The 23020-nt window shown below is 40.3% G+C and overlaps 1 protein-coding gene across 2 annotated transcripts in view; it reads left to right on the forward strand.

Annotated features, from left to right (window-relative positions):
- The window catches only part of pak4 (p21 protein (Cdc42/Rac)-activated kinase 4), a 48391-nt gene that overhangs the window by 11069 nt on the left and 14302 nt on the right, over positions 1-23020 (forward strand). The window contains exons 1-8 of one of the 2 annotated variants that reach the window (XM_085244221.1): positions 1469-1705; positions 15809-16036; positions 16216-16421; positions 17675-17879; positions 18440-18673; positions 18899-19357; positions 20253-20386; positions 21896-22022. In XM_085244221.1, the coding sequence (XP_085100347.1) occupies positions 15836-16036; positions 16216-16421; positions 17675-17879; positions 18440-18673; positions 18899-19357; positions 20253-20386; positions 21896-22022 (1566 nt within the window). In that variant the 5' untranslated portion in view covers positions 1469-1705; positions 15809-15835. Of the gene's footprint in view, positions 1-1468; positions 1706-15808; positions 16037-16215; positions 16422-17674; positions 17880-18439; positions 18674-18898; positions 19358-20252; positions 20387-21895; positions 22023-23020 lie in introns of those variants that run through there. The other variant, XM_085244220.1, reaches the window with a different exon arrangement.

Genomic DNA, 23020 nt, shown 5'->3' on the forward strand with positions numbered 1-23020 from the left:
GTAAATGAATCCATTTTAGGGCTCAAACATCATTCAAACTATAGATTTACAATAAACACAACTAATACCTTATTGATTAGTTGAGTAAATAAACAGATTAGTTGTGACTGTATGTGACTGTATGTTGTGTTGACACCAAACACAAGGCCAAGTTTTCACACAGCACATCTGCACACACTAGCTTTGCAATGAGGCAGACTGAGGTGAACTTCAGCTTCATGTGATGTGAACATGGGCGAATCTGTTTGCCTGAGTTAAAAATATAATGCTAAAAAACAGTTAAAGGAACACTTGAACAATTTTAACCCTGAGGGCTGGACTCAAAATCCCACCAAAAGGATTGATGATTTTGGTTTCTTGGTGGCTGTTTTTTTTTTTTTAATTGAATAGTTCATTCATCAAATCCAATCTGAGATTTAAACGTTTCCTTTTTTTTCACAAGTATAGTTCAGCTTTGAATATTTTACTTCATTTTGATTCTTTTTGAACCACTTTTGTGGGAAGATGGAGCTGTGTAGTTCAACCTCACTTTTAAATAGAGAGGATGAGAAAGGAGAGGGCCTGGAGAAAAGTAAGTGAAATTGTAGAACTTCATGATAAGGTCTTCAAATTATGTTACTGTAACTTGATTCCAGCTCTTCTTCGTCCCATTAGCTGTTAGGGGGTTTTATGATTTGATTTTATGGAGCCAAACAGTAGTTCATTTTAATCCATTATACTCAGAAAGGCTGGCAAAAGCAGGTAATACTCACTGACCAATGATTTGTGATTTTACAGGTCCTTAGCATAAAGATATGGCACACAAAGTATCCTCAATAGAAATCCTGTCATCCTTTCTGTCACACTTCAGGAATCTCCCGCCACAGGCATATCGTTACCTGTGCTGTCACATGATGTCACTCTGATTATGACAGCACTTGCCCAGTTTCAGCTCTAACCGGTATGACAGCGGTTAAAGGAATCCAGTAATAAAGGCAAACCGATTACCAACATTTAATCTATGGTTTCACTAATAAATACCACATAGTTTACTATTTGAAACTGTTGGTATTTTAAATGATGAACAATAAAGGTGGACAAAAGAAGATATTTGTTACAGATTAAACTTTGAAGTGTTTATGGGTAAAAAACAAAATACTTAAAGTTGGAAAAAAAATCCTCGATGTTTCAGTTCAGGGTTCCTTGAATGACAGGTCTTCTGCATCACGTGACAACTCAGGTAACAACACCTGTGACAGCAGATTCCGTGTGTGTGACAGGAAGGAAAGCGTGGGAGTGGAAGAAAAAAGGGACATTAACGGCTTTTATTTAAAAGCAGGCAGGACATAAAGTTGTGAATAGATTCGAGCTTACCCGTGCTAATCTCGCCCTCCCTCTCTCCGTCTCTCTCCCCGTGACGTCATGATACTGGGCCGGGTTTGCGACGCATTTTGAGTTTTTACGGCCGGGAGCTACAGCGTTCCTGTGTTTGTCTGTGTTTTCACGCTGGCGCTGAGTGTCTTCACTCGTGTCCACTTCGCTGTGTCTTTAAGTAAAGACACAGAGGCGCTCCGCGGAGCTGAGCTGGATTTCTCCGCGGAAGTAACTTTGCGGCTGCTGCAGGGATCCTCTCCGTGTGCTTTCCCTTCGTCCTCCGCTGCGTTTCCGACATGAGATCAGGTGGATAGTGTTTCCTGCTGGATAAACGGAGTACCTGTGCTTTAAAGTGAGTATCCTCCGCTATGAACGGCGTGTGAAATTTTACGTTTATCGCGTGGAAAGCCACTGAATAAGCGCGCAGCTCCTCGCTGGGTTGTTTGCGCTGGAAAGTTAATCCGAACAACGAAACTCTGTTGTTGAAATCTCCCCGCGTGGATTAACTGTGAGTCAGGAAAAAAGCATAATAACTTTATTGTTTGCCTAGTGAGGAGGGGAGGGGGGCAGTGAGAAAGCAAGCAGCAAGGGATGATTCCCCCCCACACACACACCACCCGCTGCTCCCATTCAAACCTGTTGCTCACCGCTCATGTTTGCGGCTGTCAGGACAGCTGCTGGACCCCGCTGTCCCACTCATGTGTCTTTCTCTGCACAAGTGTTGGTGACACATGGAGATAAGAGGGGGAGGATGGCGATTCATTGTGAACCTGTGTTTGTGGTAAGAGTTGTGAGGAAGCTTGGTTTAGCGGGACCTGAACACAAAACGTGAGGTGCAAGTATAATTTTAGCACTGTTTTATTTTTATTTTAAAAAAAAAATATTAGGCTCCTTCACAAGGGGTAAAATAATGAGTAATAAAACTGTAACTGTAATAAAATTTAGGTTGAAGGTTCAGGATAAGCAGTTTTTCCCACATGTAAACCATTTAGGCCTTCCACTGCAGGAAGCTCAGTGGGACTGTGATTTTTAAGGCTTTTTTTCAAGTGGGGTTTATATTTAAGTTTAAAATGCTTCTTTCTCTATCACATAGCCAAAAATATCAGGGAAGTGCGGGATTTCTGGTGAGAAAGGTAACCCAGCTGCCTATGCATTTTTCAACTGGAATTATAATTTATTTATTTTCTTTCTTTCTTTTTAAAATTTGTCCAGGACTCAGAGCCTGATCTTACTTCTCTGAAAGAGAAGCATGAAAAGCCTTAATAATAGTTGTATTAACCTGTTTCAGTCATGGTCTCAGGGTTGTATGGAGTTTTGTGCATTTCAGCCACTTATTCTGCTTTCTGGAGGGCAAAAAGTGCTACAATAATAGGTGCATGTTCAACACCTCTGTTGGCCCCTGCGGTGATGCTGAAGTTTAGACTGTCGTATATAAACTCCGTGTTATGAACAGACTGACGCTGTGAGAGCAGTCAGGAGCTCCAAGGTCACAGAGTGTGCTGTGTCTCTGCACTGCATTTGTAAATCTGAGAAACTTTGGCAGAGAAGTACTGTCCTCTCTCTATCTGTGTGCGTGTGTGTGTGCAGTAGTGAGAGTACAGGCTATTAGTTATCAGCCCTGATTCTGCAGAAGAAAGCTAATGAAAGCACACCACAACAACAGTGACAACTACCAGCAAACAGCAGAGGTAATCAGAACCCTGCAGTTCGCTTTCTGGTGCTTCACTCTTTAAACCCCCCTCTGTTTTCCATCTCACTCCAGAGTTGTTACCTGTGTATTCAGCTTTGGTGATACAAGGCGTGAGAAATTTCCGCCTGACAAACATTCGGGTGAGTTTTTTGTTCTTGCCTGGCAACTCTGTACTCCACCATTTGCATTGGCAGGTTACCAGGTATCATTTAGAGATAATTTAATACCTCAGCCCTAGAAAATGTGCCTGGCTGTTAAATTTAAAGCGTTTATCAGTCATTGTGGCTTCATGTAAACATGAGAGTTCCTGTGCTTTAATTAAACATATTCCCACAGTCCAACAGCTTTAAGATAGGTCAGCAATATTTGAAGGGGCCTTCAAACTTGTGAAAACCAAATAAAAATGTACAGAACTGATCTGATATCTAATTATTTGTAAGTTTTTTTTTGTTTGAGGGGTTTTTTGTTATAGATTGAGGGACTTTTTTACTCCACATTAGCAAAACTGAATGGTCTTACTTGCAAATGTAACTTTCATATTTTCAGAATTTATTAACTGCGGCACTTTTTCCTTCTTTGGTAAAGCCAGCGAGATTGTGACATTGTTATACATCATTATATCTGAATTTCTGCTTATTTTTAAGTGTTTTATTAATGAAAATAGATATTAGTCTTTAGTTGGTGAAAATGACAATACTGGTTTCTTTGCAGGAAGGTCACTGACTAACAAGTTACTACATGGGGTGATGAACATCTGTGCTACTTGGCATAATAGTCTAATTTATAACGCTGCCTTAAAGATATAGTTTGACTTTCTGAAGTTTATCAACACCTGAGTGCTGTAAGTGCATCCTTAGAAAGTTAGCTATGTGAGGTATGCCTGAATGGAGAAAAACAATTAGCTTGGAGGGGAAAAACCTGTAATGCATGCAGAGCAGGTGTCCTTAACTAATTATGCCAATAAAATATAACATCCACTGGCGGGTGGCAGTGTTTTACCTGTAGTTCTGGTGATGTTTCCAGATATGTGTTGCTGGGTTGTTGTTGTTTTTTTTTTTTTTATACTTCTGTTTTCATCTCAGGGAGGCTTTGCATTTTCTTAAATAGAATGATGTGTTAATGATTTGACTGCTTAAATAATGATGGCATTACCTTGTTTCACTATCTTGTGGTGCAAATTGGTATTGCATCAAAGTGCAGCAAAGTGCTAGTGCGTGGTTGTACTTGATATCTGTTCTTGATATCTCCTCAAGTCATAGTGGCTGTTTCTTCACACCCTGTTGATAGCTTTAGTTAAATTTAGAGGGGAAAAGAATAATACTAATAAAAATTAACTTTATAGTATCTTTCCAACTGAAAATGGTACGAATGTTTCACATATAGGCAAAGAGTCGCTGCTACCTGATTTAAAAGGAAAATAGACATTTCTGTGTTATTTATGATGAAAAGAAATGCATTTTATACTCAGTAACTTCTTAAAAATCAAAGTCCTTTTGATTTTCCTTTGATCAGGAAGACATGAACCTAAAATCTGTTTCAGGTGCTATTTAAGATTTTGCTTTATCTTAAATAACCACTGAAAAATCAGGCTTTTCATACTGCTCCATCATAAATGGACTGTGACTGCCATTTAGCCAACTGATGCTGTTTATAGAAAGAGAGAAGAAGAGAGACATTTGTAAGTTAAATAGAGCCACATCAAACGTATGTCTGCAGTACAATCAGAGGGATCATTCCTAACAAATCCCTCTGTGTACTGTATATTTGGATCTGGTGCCAGTTCAGAAGCAGCCTTTCATAGTGCGGTCCCCGTCATTACACCGCCTCTCGATGTCTCTCAGAGTGCAGACCACCCATAATGTACAATACGTGAAACAGGCCGGAGGACAGCAGCTTCGTCCAGAGCTCATCAGCCCGGCTCTGCCCCACTGACCAGACAGGCTTTCTCACGGTTCAGCCAGGCATACAGCAGAGGAGGTTAAATTAAGGAGGGGGAGGAGATGGAAAACGCTTAAAGGGAAAAGGAGAACAGGGAGATGGAGATATTGAAGGGAATTTTGGGAGCAGATTGAGAGCTAAATGGCGGGTGGTGGGGCGAGAGGATGGTGAGAGATGGATTTTTTTTTTTTTTGTTTGCAGTAGGAGGGAGGGGAAAATACAGGGGAGCTGTAACTACACTGATTGTTGTGTTTAGGGAGGGATGTGCTTGTTTTGCTCAGAGAGGACAAATTATAGATGTTTGAGGGGGTGATGCAGTGCAGTCCTGTCCCATTTTGCCTATTTGTGACAACCAAACAATCAAGAGCTCAACCAAGCGGGACACTTCCTGTCCAGCCCAGCTGTGCCAGCCACAGTCAGGTCCAGAAATACTGGGCCTGTGTAATTCCTAAACAGTTGATGCAGAAAGTCTGGACTTTGTTTTAAAGTCAACTGTGGTGGTGGACAAATATTTATGACCGCACCATGTGCTGCCTAGATGTTAGTTGTCCAGTTTATTTAATCCATTTGCACATGTGAGATTGTTTTGGAGTGATTCAGATCTCTGATCAAATAGGGCTGTGCGATTTGACCAAAATCTCATATCCCGATATAAGACATCGATAACGATATAAATCACAAAAATGTAACATTTTCTGTAAATTCTGTGAATCTCGGGCAGCTCCACTTGCGTGAAGTGTTTCCAGCTGGGCGTCGTGTAGCTGGAGTCGAATGTTTTAACCGATGCATGAAACGATACATGCCGTTTTCTTTGTGAGTATTTATTACACGGCGTGCTGCGGGGAAAAGCCTGTTCCAACGTTTGAGTGTATGGTTTATTTTTTTAGCACCTGGGGCTCTTTTTGGCTTCTCATCTGTAAACACCCTTCATACTCTTTCACGTGATTCAGTTTATTTTGAAAAGTCTCAAAAGGATCTTGAACTTTATTGTGAAAGGTTTATGTGTAAACTAAACCAGCGGACACGCGATGGTTTTACCGTCGTTGTTGCTAACGACAACGCATAAAAACAGGCGCTTGTCCGTCAGTAGTGTGGTTATATTAAATATAAAAGAAAGAGAGAACTTTAAGAAATTAAAATAGCCACTACAGTGACCATCAAAACGATGAAAAAATATTCCCGTAAACGTATATTTTGCGACGCCACGAAACAAGCGATAGCGTAAAATGAAACGATAGATGTTTTTATATCGTCATCCGATATATATCGTTATATCGAAAAGCTTGTTAGGCAGATTTTACTTGCATACGATGAAATTGCTTTTCAAACTAAGCTCAGTTAAAACTTTTACTCACTTCTGCAAAAAAACCCCGCTTGGCTGCTAAATTATGCAGAGCATTCAGTCACTTAGTTACGTTAACCTCTGGTTGAAGTTCATATCTGTTATATATTTTCTGTATTCTCTATTTCAACTTTTTTTTTTAAACAGTAAAAGCTAGAAGAGTGGTGTCTGGTTTGGTCTCCAAACACATTAATTTATGTGTTTGTTTTGAGATTAGTGGGCTTTTATAGGCCAAGATGTTAAAGAAATATGCAAAGAAAAATGCAACTTCAGCAAAATGTTTTTTTTTTACTAACAAGCATACTTATTTTTGTGCCAATAGTTTGAGACCTTTTATGAATAGTATAACAAAAATTTTTAATTGTCACTTATGACTTTGTCTTCCAGCATTCATGAAAAAAGGATAAACAGTCTTTTTTTTCATTAATTATATTTATGTTCTTGTTGTTGTTGTTGTTGTTGTTATTTTGACCCCTTTCTTAAAGCTGAAACTTGCAGTTTAATTCAGATCGTGTCTCTGTGACAGGAGGAGATCCTTCCATCAACAAAATCTGTCAAGAGGAAGTTAAAGATTTCAAAAGGTGAAGATGAGGAACAATCTTTCATGGTTTCACCTTCGTCTTTGGAGTTTTCTCCTTTGGTCTGATTTTGGCAGCGCGTAGCTAAGGTGTTGGCAGGCTGTCAGCTGTCTGTCTTGTAATTTAGTTTAAGTTCAGATCCAGTCAAATCAGCTGTTCACTGATCATATATAACAGAAAGTGTGGGTTAAGGCAGTGAGCCTGTATCCCCTTACATAACAGTAGTAGTATTTTTCCATCAATTTTGGCTGTTTGATAAACAAAAATGTACCTGGTTATTCTTCAGGTTAGTGCACTTGAATGGACCGTTTTTAACACGCTCATTCTGTGTTGTGTGCTGGGATGAATGAGTTACTGACTCATCTCTGTTGTTATTTTGTCCTGACAGGCTTGTGCAGTTATCATCTCCTGATTGAACTGCATGCCTGGACTCACTTGTCCTTTCATGTAAACTTTGTCTTTGCGCCCACACACTTAGGTTTGTTCATGCAACAGTGAAGCAACCTGTGAGAGAAGAAGGTTTGCTCTCAAATCAAACGGGATCTCTGAGGTCAGAGCTCCATAATCTGTTTACTGTTTGCCACTCGGCCTTTGTTACTTATGAATCTTATCATTTCTTGGCTCTTGAAGGCCGCAGTAAAATCTTGTTTTTTACCCACAGCCATTTGGCTCAGAGCTCCGCATATTTCCAAATGCAAGAGAAAGAAAAAGCAGAGGATTTGAAAGCCGCAGGGCTCTTTGATTCAAGGCCAGACCGCCACAAATATGAGATGCTCAATGTCATTATCAGCCCTCACATGTGTTTTTTGTACTGATTTCCTGTATGTAACAGGCCCCTGTGCTTTGTTGTATATTACAACTTAATCAGTCAGATAACTGTTTGTATTTAAATGTAGGAGTATAAGGTTTGTGTTACTGTAGTGTAGTAATCCTCCTCAGTCTTTTGTCATAACTTTTTATCCTTCCTTTAGGCAGTGCTTTCTTTCAGTTCCTTTCAGTTCAGATGCATTGACTGACTGTTTTGGTGTCTCAGCCCAAACACTAATGATAGGCCTCTGTGGTGATTTATTCTCCTCTCCCTGTTGTCACCAGACTCATTATAACTGGAAAGAGGCATTTATCATCCATGTTGTAACTGTGCTGTTGCAAGTCAGCTGCGAGTCAGTTCTGCTAATGGGAATTAAATCCAGAGTTGGGAGCTGGGTGGGGATTCCAGGGAAAAAACTGAATATGTGTTCAAGTGTGAAGCTAAATTTTTTGATCTGGTCAAAAAAAAAAGTCTGCATGCTTCAGCTTTGCTCACTAAACCTAAAGCAATAAGAGTGGCTGTTGTCACACATGACTTCCAGATGCTGTTGTTTGTTTTTTAGCATTATTAGCATTAGCACCAGTGTTAGCTTTCCCTGTCTGCTTGTGAAATGCTGACTTGTTGACTCTGTTTCTCGTATTTTAAGGTTCTGCAGTTCTTCATGTCGTGTTATTTGAACAGAGGCGAGCTCCCAAAAACTGTTACTCGGCCCCTCAAAAGTTTTGTGATCAGTATTCATGCGTAGTAGGTCTCACAGTTTTCAGTGTGGACAATAAGCTTCCGAGTAAAACAAACCACACAGCAACATATTAATGACAGCATTTGTCCATCAGGGACCCTCAACAGGAACTTTTATTGAGGACAGTTTAACCCTCATCCCACTTTCCTGTTCTGATGTGTTGATATTAGCCTAACCACAGCTCTGTAGTTAGCTAGTCCAACATCACTAACTCCTGAAGTGATCATTTTATTGGAGCTGAAGAAATTTGGACCATTTTGTATTTGTTTACTTTTAGGAACTGAATCAGCGTTTGGAAATGGTGATAGCGACAGACTTCTAATCTAATTCCTCCTGACCTTCTCCAGTCATTCATACAGAGACATAAACATAACAAGCGCTTCTTGTACAGATGTCACTAAAATTCGTAGAAGAGAATAAAAAAATAGGTTAATGACCTTTGAAAATGGATCTCCCTTTACAGTTTACATTTTTATAGTTGTCCTGTAACTTCAATGGTTGTTGATATAAGAGATGATGAAGGAAAAATACTTGAATTTAAAGCAAGGAAATATTGACTAAATATAGAAAAACTTAAATTATTTGATTATTTGTGAGATTTCACTGAGCACTGAAAATTATTTCATAGAAATACAGAACAGAGTTTAATTTAAATAATTTTTTTTTTTTTACTTTTCTCTAAAGCTTGGTTCTTATTTACAGTATGAACTGGTAATGAGTCTGTATCTCTTTCTGTTTTCATCTTAGTTCATCTCTTTTCCAATGGAATCTGTCTTTGATAATCCTGTTTAGAAAACTGAGAGAACAGCTTTGCATATATAAATCACAGCTGATCTGTCTACCATTCATTTCATTAGATTTTTTTTATCCTATCAAGAGGAAATAGCCTTTTTCAGACACGTTCATATTACTGGAAATACTTGGTTTGTTTTAAGGGGAAGCTTCCTGGATAGAGTGCAAGGGAGGCAAAACACATGACGCTCGTTTACTAACCGTTCTCATATGCACCACATGTGAGGAGCTGTCGGCTTTAAGATCTGCTGCATCCCATCTGACTGTGTTGGGAATTCACCTACCTCAACCTCTCTTAAATAACTGCATACTTGTCATAGACTTGTGACTTAATAATAATGATAGTAATGGATTGCATTTATATAGCACTTTTCGGGGCCCTCAAAGCGCTTTACAATTCCACTATTCATTCACTCTCACATTCACACACTGGTGGAGGCAAGCTTGCTCGGAGTTCCCACTCAAATTCATTGAAGTTTATATTTGTCATGAGTTGCATACATGGCTTTTTGATGGTTGTAATCATCTCTTGTCTTTCATGTTTCTCTTGTTTCCTGCTTCACTTGTCTGACCTCTGGTAGCTAGTATCATGCTGTTCTTGACAGATATCCTAGAGGTTATTCTGCAGGTGTCGAAGGGAGGGGGAAACGGACAATAGTTTCCAGTTCCTTTATAGCTGTGCTTCCAGTCCAGATGATATATAATCTCTTCAGCAAGTTTGGGATTTACCTCAGGGTCTCTCCTAGTTAGACCTCCCCGGGACCTCGTTAGCTTGTTTCTTCTGACACAAAGGAGCAGTGTCTCTACTGCGAGCTCCTCACCCGATCTCTGAGGTAGAGCTGGGCGATAGAACGATAACGATATGTATCGCGATATAACTTTTACTCGATAGAGAAATTAAGCTATCGCGATAGACCTCGCCGCTCTTGTCCTCAAAAAAAAAAAAAAAAAAAAAAAAAAGGTCAGCCAATCCAAATTAAGTAGCGCAGAGCCGAACCAATCACAGCCGCAGCGTCACGTCGCGTGACTTGTTACGTACAGCACAAGTGCCACGCCGCACGTGTGTTTGTTTGGGAAGCAGCCAGCGGGTAATGGAGCCAGCGCGTAATGGAGGAAATGAGTGTGCCGACTAGAAAAATCAACCGAGCGTGACCGAAGAGAAAACAGATGATGGTTCCAATGCCGGAGAGATTGTCGAACGGAAGAGCCAAAGAAGTTCCGCAGTGTGAAGGTATTTCGGCTATTTCAAGTCTGACAAAAAACAGAGTAGCGTGCACTGTAAATTGTGCCGAAAGCAAGTCTGGAAATACAATAAACTGGTGCATGCGTCACACTGTGCGCCACGTTATTGTTTCGGTGAAATGAATTTCTACAATACTGTTACTGTTAATTCTACTCTCTGCAGTGTTTAAATGCTTACATATACACACAGTTACTGTCCCTCCACACATACGACTCGGTTCTGCTTCTATGCCCCAGCTTTGTTTACGTTTTCCCACCGAGGCTTCTAGACTTCTGATTGGCCAATATTTCTGCACGGTTAGGAATCTAGCGCCACCTGCTGCTTTGGCATGTTCATAGCAGCGTTTTCCTTCATTTCTCCCTTTGTGTGTGGACGGGATTATTTTTTAAAACGAAAACAGAAAATCTCCGTTTTCAAAAATACCCGTGTACGTGTGGACGTAGCCTCAGTCTCTGACTGGAAGCGCTAATTCGTCATTCGGCTTTTGTCAGACTAAAGTAACTGTTAAAACTGTTTGAAAAGCTCAGCTATACAACAAGGAGAGATTGAGAATTTCCTTTTAGTTCTCAGTTTATTTGATATTGACAAAAGTTAGTCAGTTTTGTCTGTTCTTCTGTAAAACAAACTAAGATTTATTTTTAGAATTAATATTTTGTTTCTAAGTGGAATTGACAATTTAGTCTGTTTCGTTTGTTCTATTTTGAAACTTAAACGCTTTAGCGGCTGCCTTTTGTGTAGTTTGCAATATTTGCCTTTATTTATCTGAAAAAGTCTCATGTTCCTTAAGTACATCTACCCTGTTGAACTTATTATGGGAAATAAATATTTAAATAAAAACAAGCTGCTGATTATTTCACATTTTACTTGTGAGCAACGGCACATTTAAATCTTACAAATATAGTTATTTGGCTCATATCGTGATAGATATCGTTATCGCCTGAAATGAAAAAAACATATCGTGATATGAAAAAATCTCATATCGCCCAGCTCTACTCTGAGGATTAACCCAGCAGACTCGTTTTTGGGTAACTAAATGGAGCTCATGACTTTTTCCAGTTGAAATGTGATACCAATACCTTGGTTTTGATTATCTGCTGGTACTGACTTCTGATCCAGTGTTAATGTTGAATTAATAAACTTTCTTCCTCACTAGGAGGAAGAGACTGTGAGTCTTTCCCTAGGGTGTAAGGAAGCATCAAGCTAAGGTTAAAATTTATTTTCGTAAGTAGGTAAAATAAAAGGTATTTATTAATAAAATATTGTAGTAACAACAGGACCAAGAGGAAGCTGCACCGGTTTCTCACACTCCATCTTCCCATCAGTTGTGAATATGATGCTGAGATACCTGAACCTCCTGTGTTTACAGCACCCGCTCATCCCTGGCACACAGGGAACCGTCAACAAGAAATAAATGTTCAATCAACTTAATGATTGAACATTTGAAGATCATGAGCATTTCTACTTTGATCCATCATTTAACATTTGCCTGCGCCATTCATCGGCTGCTTTCGCACATCTGGCAAATCGAGTGAGGTTTTAAGATTTGACTGGAATACTTTTTTTTTTTTTTTTTTAGTCCTTGGGTTTTCCTTTAGTTCTTGATTATTTCTATTTTCATTTTGTGTGCTCATTAAAATGCTTAGAGTACTTTGTAGGTAGGGCTGCTCGATTATGGCAAAAATGATAATCACGATTATTTTCACTGAAATTGAGATCACGATTATTTGACGATATTTATTTAACCCTTTAAGACCTACTATAGAACCAAGTCCACCAGAGCTTATATTATTTTTTTACATGCTGTAGTGCCATTTGTGGGAGCATTTCAAGTTGCTATACATCAATACAACTGTTATAGCCCATATTTTAATAATATGTATGCATTAAGTCCATAGTAATTACATAAATTGCAAAAAAGTGCAATAAACTACAAAAAAAATTGAAAATCGCTTTTGTTTTGTTTACATATATTTCTACTTGGAGAAATTTAAGAGGTTTATCCCTCAAAACTTTAAATACAATAAAGTTGCAAAAAATAGTTTCCCACCACAGGAAATTTATTTTGAGTGTCTTCATAGTTTTATTTTGGAGATACAGCAATTTTTATATACTGCAGGAAAAACAAAAAACAATCCTATGATGCAAATTTGCAAAGAAAACAGCAGGTGCATCATTTCACTTTGGGAAGTGTTATGAACAGCTGATAGGAACGGCAAAGCGTGTTTCTGGAATATTATGTTTTTGTTCCTGCAAGCGCTTTTTATGCAATTTTTGCAAAGCTATATGTGGAACGAAACCGTGACCGAGGACAAGCTGATGGCATAAGATGTAAGTACAGCTCCTCCGGTTTCATATGCAAAACAAATTATTGCGCTAGCTTACACGGTTCAGGTTCTACAGGGATTTAACAATAGTTACGCAAAACGGAGCGTGCTGCTCTGACCGGCTTTAAAGGGTTAACAATGACTTTAAAAAAATAATATAAAATAGTGTGCAACACCACTGAAGTTTTTTTTTTTAAACTCTCTTTTCAACCAACGGCAGTCACTCTCCAAATAACTTCTGCTTAGCTTTCCGAGCTTCCCTCGGGTCCTCTTAATCAGCGGTCTCCAACCTTTTTTGCGCCACGGACCGGTTTATGCCCGACAATATTTTCACGGACCGGCCTTTAAGGTGTCGCAGATAAATGAGGGAGGGGCTAATAATCGGCTCAGTCATTTTTAATGATCGTTGAAAGCCCAGATCGTAATCGTGATTAAAATTCGATTAATTGAGCAGCCCTATTTGTAGGTACAGTTAGTTTTTTCTTTGCCGACGTTGATCCTGATTTATTTTTCTGTACTGATGTCCTCTGTCTGTGCTGCGTCGTTGGCTCTGAACCTCTCATTTCTCAGTGTGTTTCTAGGCGGGTCTCACTTCACTTCAAACGCTCCTGCTGTGAAAGACTTTATTACCACAGCAGCCTGTGAGCTCAGCAACATGACTCATGCTCTGTTAACTTGTGACCCGCCCAGATCGCCCTCTGAATTGCCTCATCACGCCCTCTATCCCCCCCATCCTTACATCCCAGCATCTTTTTCATCACTTTGTTTTCGACTTTCTCCTGTTTTTTGTTCTTTTCATGAGCAAATGGAGCGAATGGGCACAGTATTTTGTAGAAAGCAGCTGTTTTTAACAAGCCAGCTGAGTCATTACATCCTCAGAATCCTTCTTGTGCAATGAAGCCGTGTAAGATTTTACTGTCCTACTATAAATATACTACAACTGAATTTTTTCTTAGTCATAGACTCTCGGAGTGGTGATGGTACACAAACCAGCCACACAATGATGGTTGTTGGATTGTTGTTGGATTCAGACTTTTCCCTATCACTTAAACTGTTCAACTAAACTAATAATGAACACGACTAATAATGAATAACCAGAACTGCAAAAGACAGTGAGGAGTAATGCCAGTGCTGAGAGGGACCCATCAGGCTCTACCTTCTGTCTTTATATGCAAGCAGAGGATCGTTTGCAGCAAATCACAACGACTGATGCTGAATGTTGTTCGCAGAAACAAAAATCACACAGAAGAAAATAAGATTTAGCCTTTTAGATTGTGATATTTGGAGTGGGTATAAAATTGATTTGGTTCAGCACATCTGTGTAGTTCAGAAAACATTTACTGTGATTTTAACATTTTTTGCACCGCTTCATTAAGTACATCAAAAAAAATCATCAGGTGATTTCACTGAGGTGGGAACTTTTCAGATTTGACTTTTTTAAATATGTAATGAGCACGCCGCTCCACCTCACCTGTCAGTCACCTGCTTTACCTGATTCCCCTGCTTGACTACAGGGAGTGGCTCTTTTCATACTGGATCCAGACTGCTGTTTTCTAACATATGCTGGTTTTTGTTTCAGTCAACCACAACAGCAGGTGATTTTATTAAGGTCACTAGCTAAGTGTGGACATCTGTCAAACATGAGAAAACATCATTGGCGGGACAGACTGCCAGTTTATTACATGGCTTTTTTTCCACTTGCACGATCTGTTGAGCCTCACGTGGGCCTGTGCTCATGTTGTCAAGTATCAGGGACACGTGGAGGCTTTTTCTGGGAGCAGGATGGCAGAACCCTCAGCTGAAGTAAAAAGCGAGTGTCAATCCTGAGTCGGGCCTCACAGTCCTTCCAACAAGTTAAATATCGAAAATATTAAAACCACTTCTTTATTTCGTCGTCTTATGGCCATCTAATATGAGTCCTCAAAGGAAAATGTTGCAGGATGAGATAAAGGGCGTTCTGAGACATCCTCCCACTTGCACACGGTGATAAGTTGAAATCACAATTATTTTTAAGTGATAAGTGCAGAATCGTGTATTTGTCTGTTTTATCTGGCAAAATGTGAGCTGTTAATGACTCACTACAGAGTATGTACGTGACACGCCGCGAGTGCTGCCAAAACTGGCCAAAAATCACATTTGATTAATGGTTAAAAAGAAACAGGATTTTGAATCATTTGACTCTCGATTAACGTCTGCGAGAGGCCAAAGCAGTACAACAAAAGATGACTCGATTAGTATGTTTGTTTCAGCCTAATCGTGTTTTTAAAAACGAATTGAGTCTGTCTCTCCAAAAACACACAAATTTACACTGACAAGCAAAGCAAAGATTTAAATACTTTTTTACGAATAAAAATATCTGCTAAGAAAAAAGCACGAGGGCTCTCAGAGTTGACTGAAAGTACTTTTGCTTTGTCTTAATAGTAACATTGGTAGGAAACACCCGGTTATCACCTGCAGATTTCTTGAAACTGTTTGATATTTGAGTTTACTTCTGCCGAGCTTGAAGCTCCAGCAATTCTTACTGTGTAGAACACCTTTATTTGACTGACCGGTTTCAGTTTGTGGACTTCATCAGGTTCATCATAAAACAGAGAGCCACATGGGGGAGAGAGAGAAGCGCTTTAAATATGATAAATGAAAAAAGAAAACTTAAAATAAACAAATGGTATAACTGAGTGTTTAAAGAACAGGTAAAACAGAACACATGATAAAAGGAGCTTAATCAAACATACGATGCAAATTAAACCCGAGGCATTTTAAAACCATGACAAGAAAATTGAGACTTTTAGAAAGTGATTCATTGAGAAGACTTCATCCACAGCCTCTAAAACCCTTAAATGAGATGTGACTTTCAAAGCTTGACAGCAGTTGTTTTCGAGCGTCGCTGCCTGTGAGCATGCATGTGTGTTTGACATATTTTACTTGGGAGTTTTACATTTGCATTTTCTCCTTACTGTTACTTTTTGTTAGCCTTCATCCCTTTCCACCTTCCTCCACACAGGTCTGATGCTCGGCCACAGCTGCCATCATGTTTGCCAAAAAGAAGAAGTCTCGTATCCAGATCTCAGCTCCGTCCAACTTTGAGCACCGTGTGCACACGGACTTTGACGAGCAGGAGCAGAAGTTTGTCGGGCTGCCGCGGCAATGGCAGTCACTCATCGAAGACACGGCGCAGAGGCCCAAACCCTTTATCGACGCGACCATCATCACTACTGTAGAACCGCGAAAGGTGAGCGAAAATCAGAGATTGAGTTTATCATACTGATTCTTTAGTGATAGACGATCTAAAATATTCTCGTGATTGTAGTTTTCAGTCATTTTTATACAAAAACAACACGCTGCCAGCCCTGTAACCTGCTAACTTTACAGATTGTAATGCTGCATCCTTTTTTTTTTTTAAATCTCCAGACCATCGTACGCGGCAGCAGGATGGGAACAGAGTCTCTAACATGGCTGCTGGATGAGTTCGACACCATGTCCGTGACTCGCTCCAACTCCCTGCGGCGAGGGAGTCCTCCAACACACCCTCGCAGGGACTCGAGCTCTTCAGGAGGAGGTGGAGGGCAGGAGAACGGAGATCCTCAACACAGACACTACTCAGACAGACAAGACAGGTGAGACGATGAACTACAGCTCCCCGTGGAGTGATAATCGTGCACATTTGCCTCGTTCCAGATTCCTCGGACGTTGGATGCCGGAACTGTTGAGTGCGAAAAAATGGAAAAGCAGGGTTTGTTTTGCTTCTTAGCAAGGTAGAGCAATTCGTCCATTGCTACCAATACAGCATAAAACAAAACACCACTGCAGCACGTTCATGGATGCATCCTAATCTCTGGACTATCCATAGCTTATTTAGTGAGTCACAAATGCACAACAGTGGCAGTACAGATTACAAGTTTTACATATTTTAATACTGTTTACGTTCACTGCCACCATTTTGGATTGTTAACTCGGGTTGATGAGGCTGAGATAAGGGCGTGTTTCAATTCTGACTTCCTCTGGAAGGCACCATTACTCCCTACACACCAAATGTTTTCAGGACCAGCTAAAAAAAGCTTACTCATGAGTATTGGATTACTTAAGTAGGAGTGAAGAAACTTAGTAAATTGTCATGAAATCTAAACTATACTGAAATGATATTGTGTACTTACCATAAATGTTCTTTTATATTTTAAGTAGTTTTTGTGTTAAGTTTCAGTTTTTGATTACTCTGTTTGTTTATCTTTTGTTTTGTTTTATTACGTGGCATTTTTTCAGGTTGTCAGCACAGTCATGTGGACATCCCAGTCTCAATAAACATCTGCAGCAAAGGAAAAAAATAAAGATATTGTCTGTGTTTTTTTATTTTGTGTTATTTTATTTTTGTATTTTATTTAAGTGCAAGATCTTCTTTCGGATAATTGCTTTTCCATCTTTGTTGGTGGGATAACTAAAATGTATACCACACCCCTTTATAGTTTTTTTCACTTAACTGAAATGACCTCCGTTTACAAAAAATAATTAAACAGAAAGAAAACTGTACGGGAAATGTCTTTGCTTTCGTTCTTCTTGACACAACCTGCCTAATGAGGCTTCAGTCCTTTTGTTCATTCAGATTTGGCATGTCAACATGACTGTGAGTCTTCTGTCTTCACTGCAAGCTATGTTTATATCATAAAATCTATTTTGAACTGACAAACACCCTCTATAATAAACTGTAATAAGTAAAAAATACTAAAACTCAACATTTTCAAACAGTAAAAACTCAACTGGAAACAACTTGAAAATAAATAAAATGCAAAATAAAAGAGAAATGCAAATTAATGAAATAATATAAAGTTATTATAACTCTGTTCTGTATTTACATTTGTGTCGATGTGATTTTCAGAGACCGACTCAGACAAGACCAGCAGAGCGGAGGTGACCCCGGCCACCAAGGTCAGCGCGGAGTCCGTCCTCCTCAGACAGATGAGGTGATCCAGGGCCGCCCCCAACAGCAGCCCCGGGGTCAAGAGCCCAACAGAGCCCAGAGGGACAGACAAGGCCCCCCTCCTCCCCCTCACAGAGACAGACGGCCTCGGGACAGAGACCAGGTAGATACCGAAGAACCTAGATTCACATTCACAGCTGTATTATTATTTTTAAGGCTGTTTGATGCTCAGTTCTTGCCCAGTTTTCTTCTGATTGACTCCCCCCTCACAAACAGAAGGCGTCATCACATTTATCCAAAATTAGGGGGAAAAATGTTGAAACTGAGTAATCTGAAGCCTTTTGCTTCACACTGATATCATGATTGGAAATTTGGGCATGTTTGACATGAACATTATAACAAAAGGTCGGTTGTGGTTCAGTTTGACCCCTTGCTCCTTTAGCCCACATACTCTCGCAAAATAGTGATTCTTATAGAAGTTGCTTAGCCACAGAATTAAACGCTGTATGAATGTGTGTGAGTGGGTGAATGAGGCTTGTAGTACAAAGTGCTTTAAGTGCTCAGAGTAGAGAAGCACTATGTAAGTGCAATTCCATTCACCATTTATATTAAATATTACAGAAAATAAAAGCGTAACAGGCAGTACAAGCACCTCCTCTCTGTCGGTCTCTCCGTGAGTACTTCCCATTAATTTACTTTCTCTGGATTTTTCCCTCTCCTCAGGATCATGGGGCTCAGCGGGATCAGCCTGGTGACCACAGGCCAAAGTCCAGCTATGTGGCACGGGACAGCAGTCCTCAGTCTCCCAGAGACAAGAGGCCTCTCTCAGGACCCAACATACGCACCCCAAATCTGCCAATGTCTGAGGGAGTGATGAAAACTGCTCAACAAGCCACTCGGCCGTTTAACACATACCCGCGGACAGAGAGCGATGGCGGGCGCAGCCCCACTGGACAGGTAGGGGTGGGAACCCTCAGGGAACCAGTGATAAAATCACAGACGTGTCTAAACTGAGCCTGCTGGCAGATCTCCAGATCAGATTTAGCTGCTTTCTTTGTGACGGTTACCATAGCTCCATAATAATCCTGACACTCGTGCACCTCACGAGATGTTGGAAGATGTTGTGACAGAAAAGCTTCATTTAGATTTAAGTTTGTGCTTAAGTTTGGCTCTCTTTTCCAGGTGGGTCGACACCATGAGTCCTCACCTCAGAACGGCCCCTCTAGCGGCTCCATCCGAGGTTCCTCTGGCTCCAAACCCCCTATAAGCCACCCACACCCTCATCACTCTTCGCACCCCATCCTGGCCCCCGAGTCCTCCCAGCTCCCGCACACCCCTCACCCCAACGTTCCAGCCCCACGACCCCCTGTACCCTCTGGGCCCGCTGCATCGGGTGCTCCTCCTCAGGGCCGCTCACCACAGAGGGAACCCCAGAGAGTTTCCCATGAGCAGTTCAGGGCGGCACTGCAGATGGTGGTCGATCCGGGCGATCCGCGGACCTACTTGGATCACTACATTAAGATCGGTGAGGGCTCCACAGGGATTGTGTGTATCGCTACGATGAAAACCACAGGAAAACTGGTCGCCGTGAAGAAGATGGACCTGAGGAAACAACAGCGCAGAGAACTCCTCTTCAACGAGGTAAAAGATCTGTTTGGCAACTTAAAAAGGTCAGAGTTAACATGCCAGATTATGGCAAAAAGTACACAGAAGTAGGGAATGTAGAGCGTTTGGTTATTCCAGTTGGCTCGTTTCCTCTGCACTTTTTACTGCACTGATGGCCATTGCCTTAACCAGCTGTGAGGTCACTGATCTCTGGAGATCTGTAATTGATATACTTTTAAAAATTTACACAAGGCAGTGTATGAGGTTTTAGGTGGCTTTTATTTTGAAAAGGGTCCATGGTAAACGTACAAACCCAGAAAAGTTAGGACACTGTGTTAAATCTAAATAAAACCAAAATGCATCCTCAGTCAGATTCAATTATGTTTTTGTATATTTAAAATTTATGAAGTTTGATATGTTTTTAACACAATAAACAATCAAAATTTAACCCAGTTTAATCAGCACGGTAAAACATTGTCAATACAAATGTTGCGTTTGTATTTCAGAGGCATTCAGAAAGCTGGCTGAACCAGAGAGGAGACGAGATCTTTCTCTGTTCATACAGATCTGGTTTTTTTAATAGTCTCAAATCTAAAAATAATATTTGATGCTTTCCTGACACCAGCGCATTTTTCCAAACATAGATTTTTATGTTAATACATCAGAGTGGTAGGAAATGCGTGAAATCTCTCCCCACACTCGAGTCAAGATAAAACCAATACAGTAAGTAAGAAGTCGCATTTAGACACATCTCAGCAGCCTGCGCTGCCGCCTGAAGCGTTGTGGGGTTCACGCTCCATCTCGTCTTCACCTCAGTTGCAGATTTCCGCCTTGGATTTTAAACACTGGACTCCCTTCATGAGTGACGAGGCAGGGCTTCAGTGCGATCAAAGTAATGTGATGATCCTTCCTCTCTGTGTGGTAACTGCAGGTGGTGATCATGCGGGACTATCACCATGAGAACGTGGTGGAGATGTATAACAGCTACCTGGTGGGGGATGAGCTCTGGGTCGTCATGGAGTTCATGGAGGGAGGAGCGCTCACTGACATCGTGACACACACAAGGTGAGAGAGAAACGCTATACATCAGTCATTTATGCAGCACCTCGCAGTATTAAATGGCTATAATAATAACAATAATAAGAGTAAAAATCCACCTGTCTATTCATTTTTCTAATCACTGAGCCATTTCAGGGTTTACTGAGTTCTCCCAGCTGCAATAGTGATATTAATTACCAATATATACACACACTAAACCTTAATTTATGCATATGCAGTGAATAAACATAGAGCCTATCTAAGTATCTGACACTGATGCAAGCATGTGTGCACATGTTGATCTCCATGTTTGCTGTATGACCAGTAGCGAGGCCGTTCAAGGCTTTATGAGTGATTTAATAAAGTCTCAAAATGAATACAAACTTTAGCTGTAAGGCGGTGAAGTAAAGCAAGAAAAAAGGTGATGTCAGCTAGTTTCTGTTAGCTTAGCTCCAGTGTTCAAGCTAATGAGGACTGAATGCTGGAATTTAAGGAGGAGAAAATTAGTTCCAATTTTTTTTACTGTATAGATTTGTTTTTTTGCAATGTTTGCTAGTTGAAGGAAACCAAAATACTTTAGTCATTGTACCCATTATATTCCTTTTTCATATGCTTTAAGCCATTTAAGTCTGCCCCTTATTAAGCTGTTTGTTCACCAGATATGATTTCCGCCATAAGGGGGCGCTGTCTCCTATCTATTCAGCACAGAAACGTACTGCATTACATCTATGTCTGTGTCATTTTACATTGTTTTCCACGCAACAGGAGTGAGAGCGTTTGGCAGACTGAATCATCTAAGTCTAAAACGCATAGGGGCTTTTTTTTCTATAAATGTCATGAAGTAAATTTGGATTGGTGTGATGGGAATATTTTGTCATGTCACGTAAATAATTTCTGTCCCTCTGAAAACATTTAGGTAATACATCATGATGGATGTGCTAGTTTCACCACCCTCATCTTGCTGTTTTTATATACGGAAATGTTTAACAGTAAAAGACCGATAACCTGCATGAGCTAATGAAACAGTTCTAGGTCTTATTTACCAAAGTCACTGAAATCTTGCCCAGGCAGGTGGTTATTTTAGGCCTGGAGACTTGCAGTACACTGATAGAAATGATGACGATGAAGAGGAAGCCAATTTGCTCGTTAGTTTACAGAAGTAGGAACATTCAAATTTATTAACATATGACCAGAGAATAGTGAATAGGGTTTAAGCCCCGCTTGTGAAAATGCTAACAAACTGTGCTGATTGTTGTAGGTCAGAAAATGTGATGTTGTTTAAGTAAACAATGATTTGTTTGCTAATTTTGTCAATTTTCTTAAATTTAATCAGATAATTTAATTTCATGTTATTTGGAACTGACTGTGTTTTAGCTTTAATATCTTAAGTTTGTACTAAAAGAGGTCTTGAAGTCTTAAATTGCATTTGTGTTTACATGTAGACACCCTGTGTGATGCGTATTATTGTAGCTCAAGAACTTTTCACTCCTGACTGTGAACTGAATCACAAAAACTGGTGTCTCTATTCGTCTGCAGGATGAATGAGGAGCAGATCGCCACAGTGTGTCTGTCCGTCCTGAAGGCGTTGTCTGTCCTTCACACACAGGGTGTGATCCATAGAGACATAAAGAGCGACTCCATCCTCCTCACTCATGACGGACGGGTATGTACTACACTTCTGTAAGAATCAGTTTAAGTTCCTGTTTTGCAGCGTAACACTCAATAAAACTTCTTCGGAAGGAACAAGCGTTCAGATGTTGTCAACATTTTCCACAGAATTAATTTGTATTTCTCTGCCATTGCTCTGGCATGTGCATCTGTAAATGCAAAAAGACAAAGTCATAGTACTGCATACGCTTTGTGACAATAAATATCAGCGATAATCAGCTGACTTTCATGTCAGTTCCTCTCATGAAAAGAACTTTACGATGATAACCTCGCCCAGCTCTGCAGCCTCAGTGAGCTCCGCACATCAGCGTGTGAACTGGTTCTCCAAATGCTCTGGTTTCTGGTTAGAGCGACCCTCAGCTCACAGCGGATTTCCAGAGCAGAACAAAAACTGTCTTCTGAAGGAAGGTGGGATTTGAGTCACTGAATAAGAGAGCAGCTAAATGCCACTTGGTCATCCTGCCGGTGGGGTCGCGATTGGCAATTGTTAGCTGGTTTGCAGGGACTCACCTTTCAAAATAATTTTGAGGAAATTAAAACCTAAACAACGAAGAACTGCTTTAAATTATGTACGAATGTCTGACATGTTTTTTCCATAGAACCGAACAGTTTTTTTTTAAATGTTGGAGCAACACAAGAGAAACCCCAGCCAGCTGATCGGTCAAAGTTTCACAGGAAGGTGAATCATATAGTTCAGTTTTTAAAACAACGGCCTCACACTTGTGGTTTTATGTCAGACCACAACGTAGTTGCTGAGAAAGCACTTTTTTAGCAAAAGACTGTAACAGACCTTTTATCACCGAGCGTCTTCTATTAGTCATACGAAGAAGAGCACAAATATCATAAATCGCAATGTTGTGCATGTCTAAATATAGACTTGCACATGACCGTTGAAGTATCACCAAAGGAGATTCGTTTCCCCTCAGACCCTCGTATGCCTCGGCGGTGCTTGCAGAGGGCAGGAGAGCCCATCGATAGACAGAACTCGCTGAT

Source organism: Mchenga conophoros, linkage group LG14 (genome assembly GCF_057382185.1).
Source record: "Mchenga conophoros isolate Kocher_MC1m ecotype Shallow Benthic linkage group LG14, M_conophoros_male_GT1.1, whole genome shotgun sequence".
Lineage (NCBI taxonomy): Eukaryota > Metazoa > Chordata > Actinopteri > Cichliformes > Cichlidae > Mchenga > Mchenga conophoros.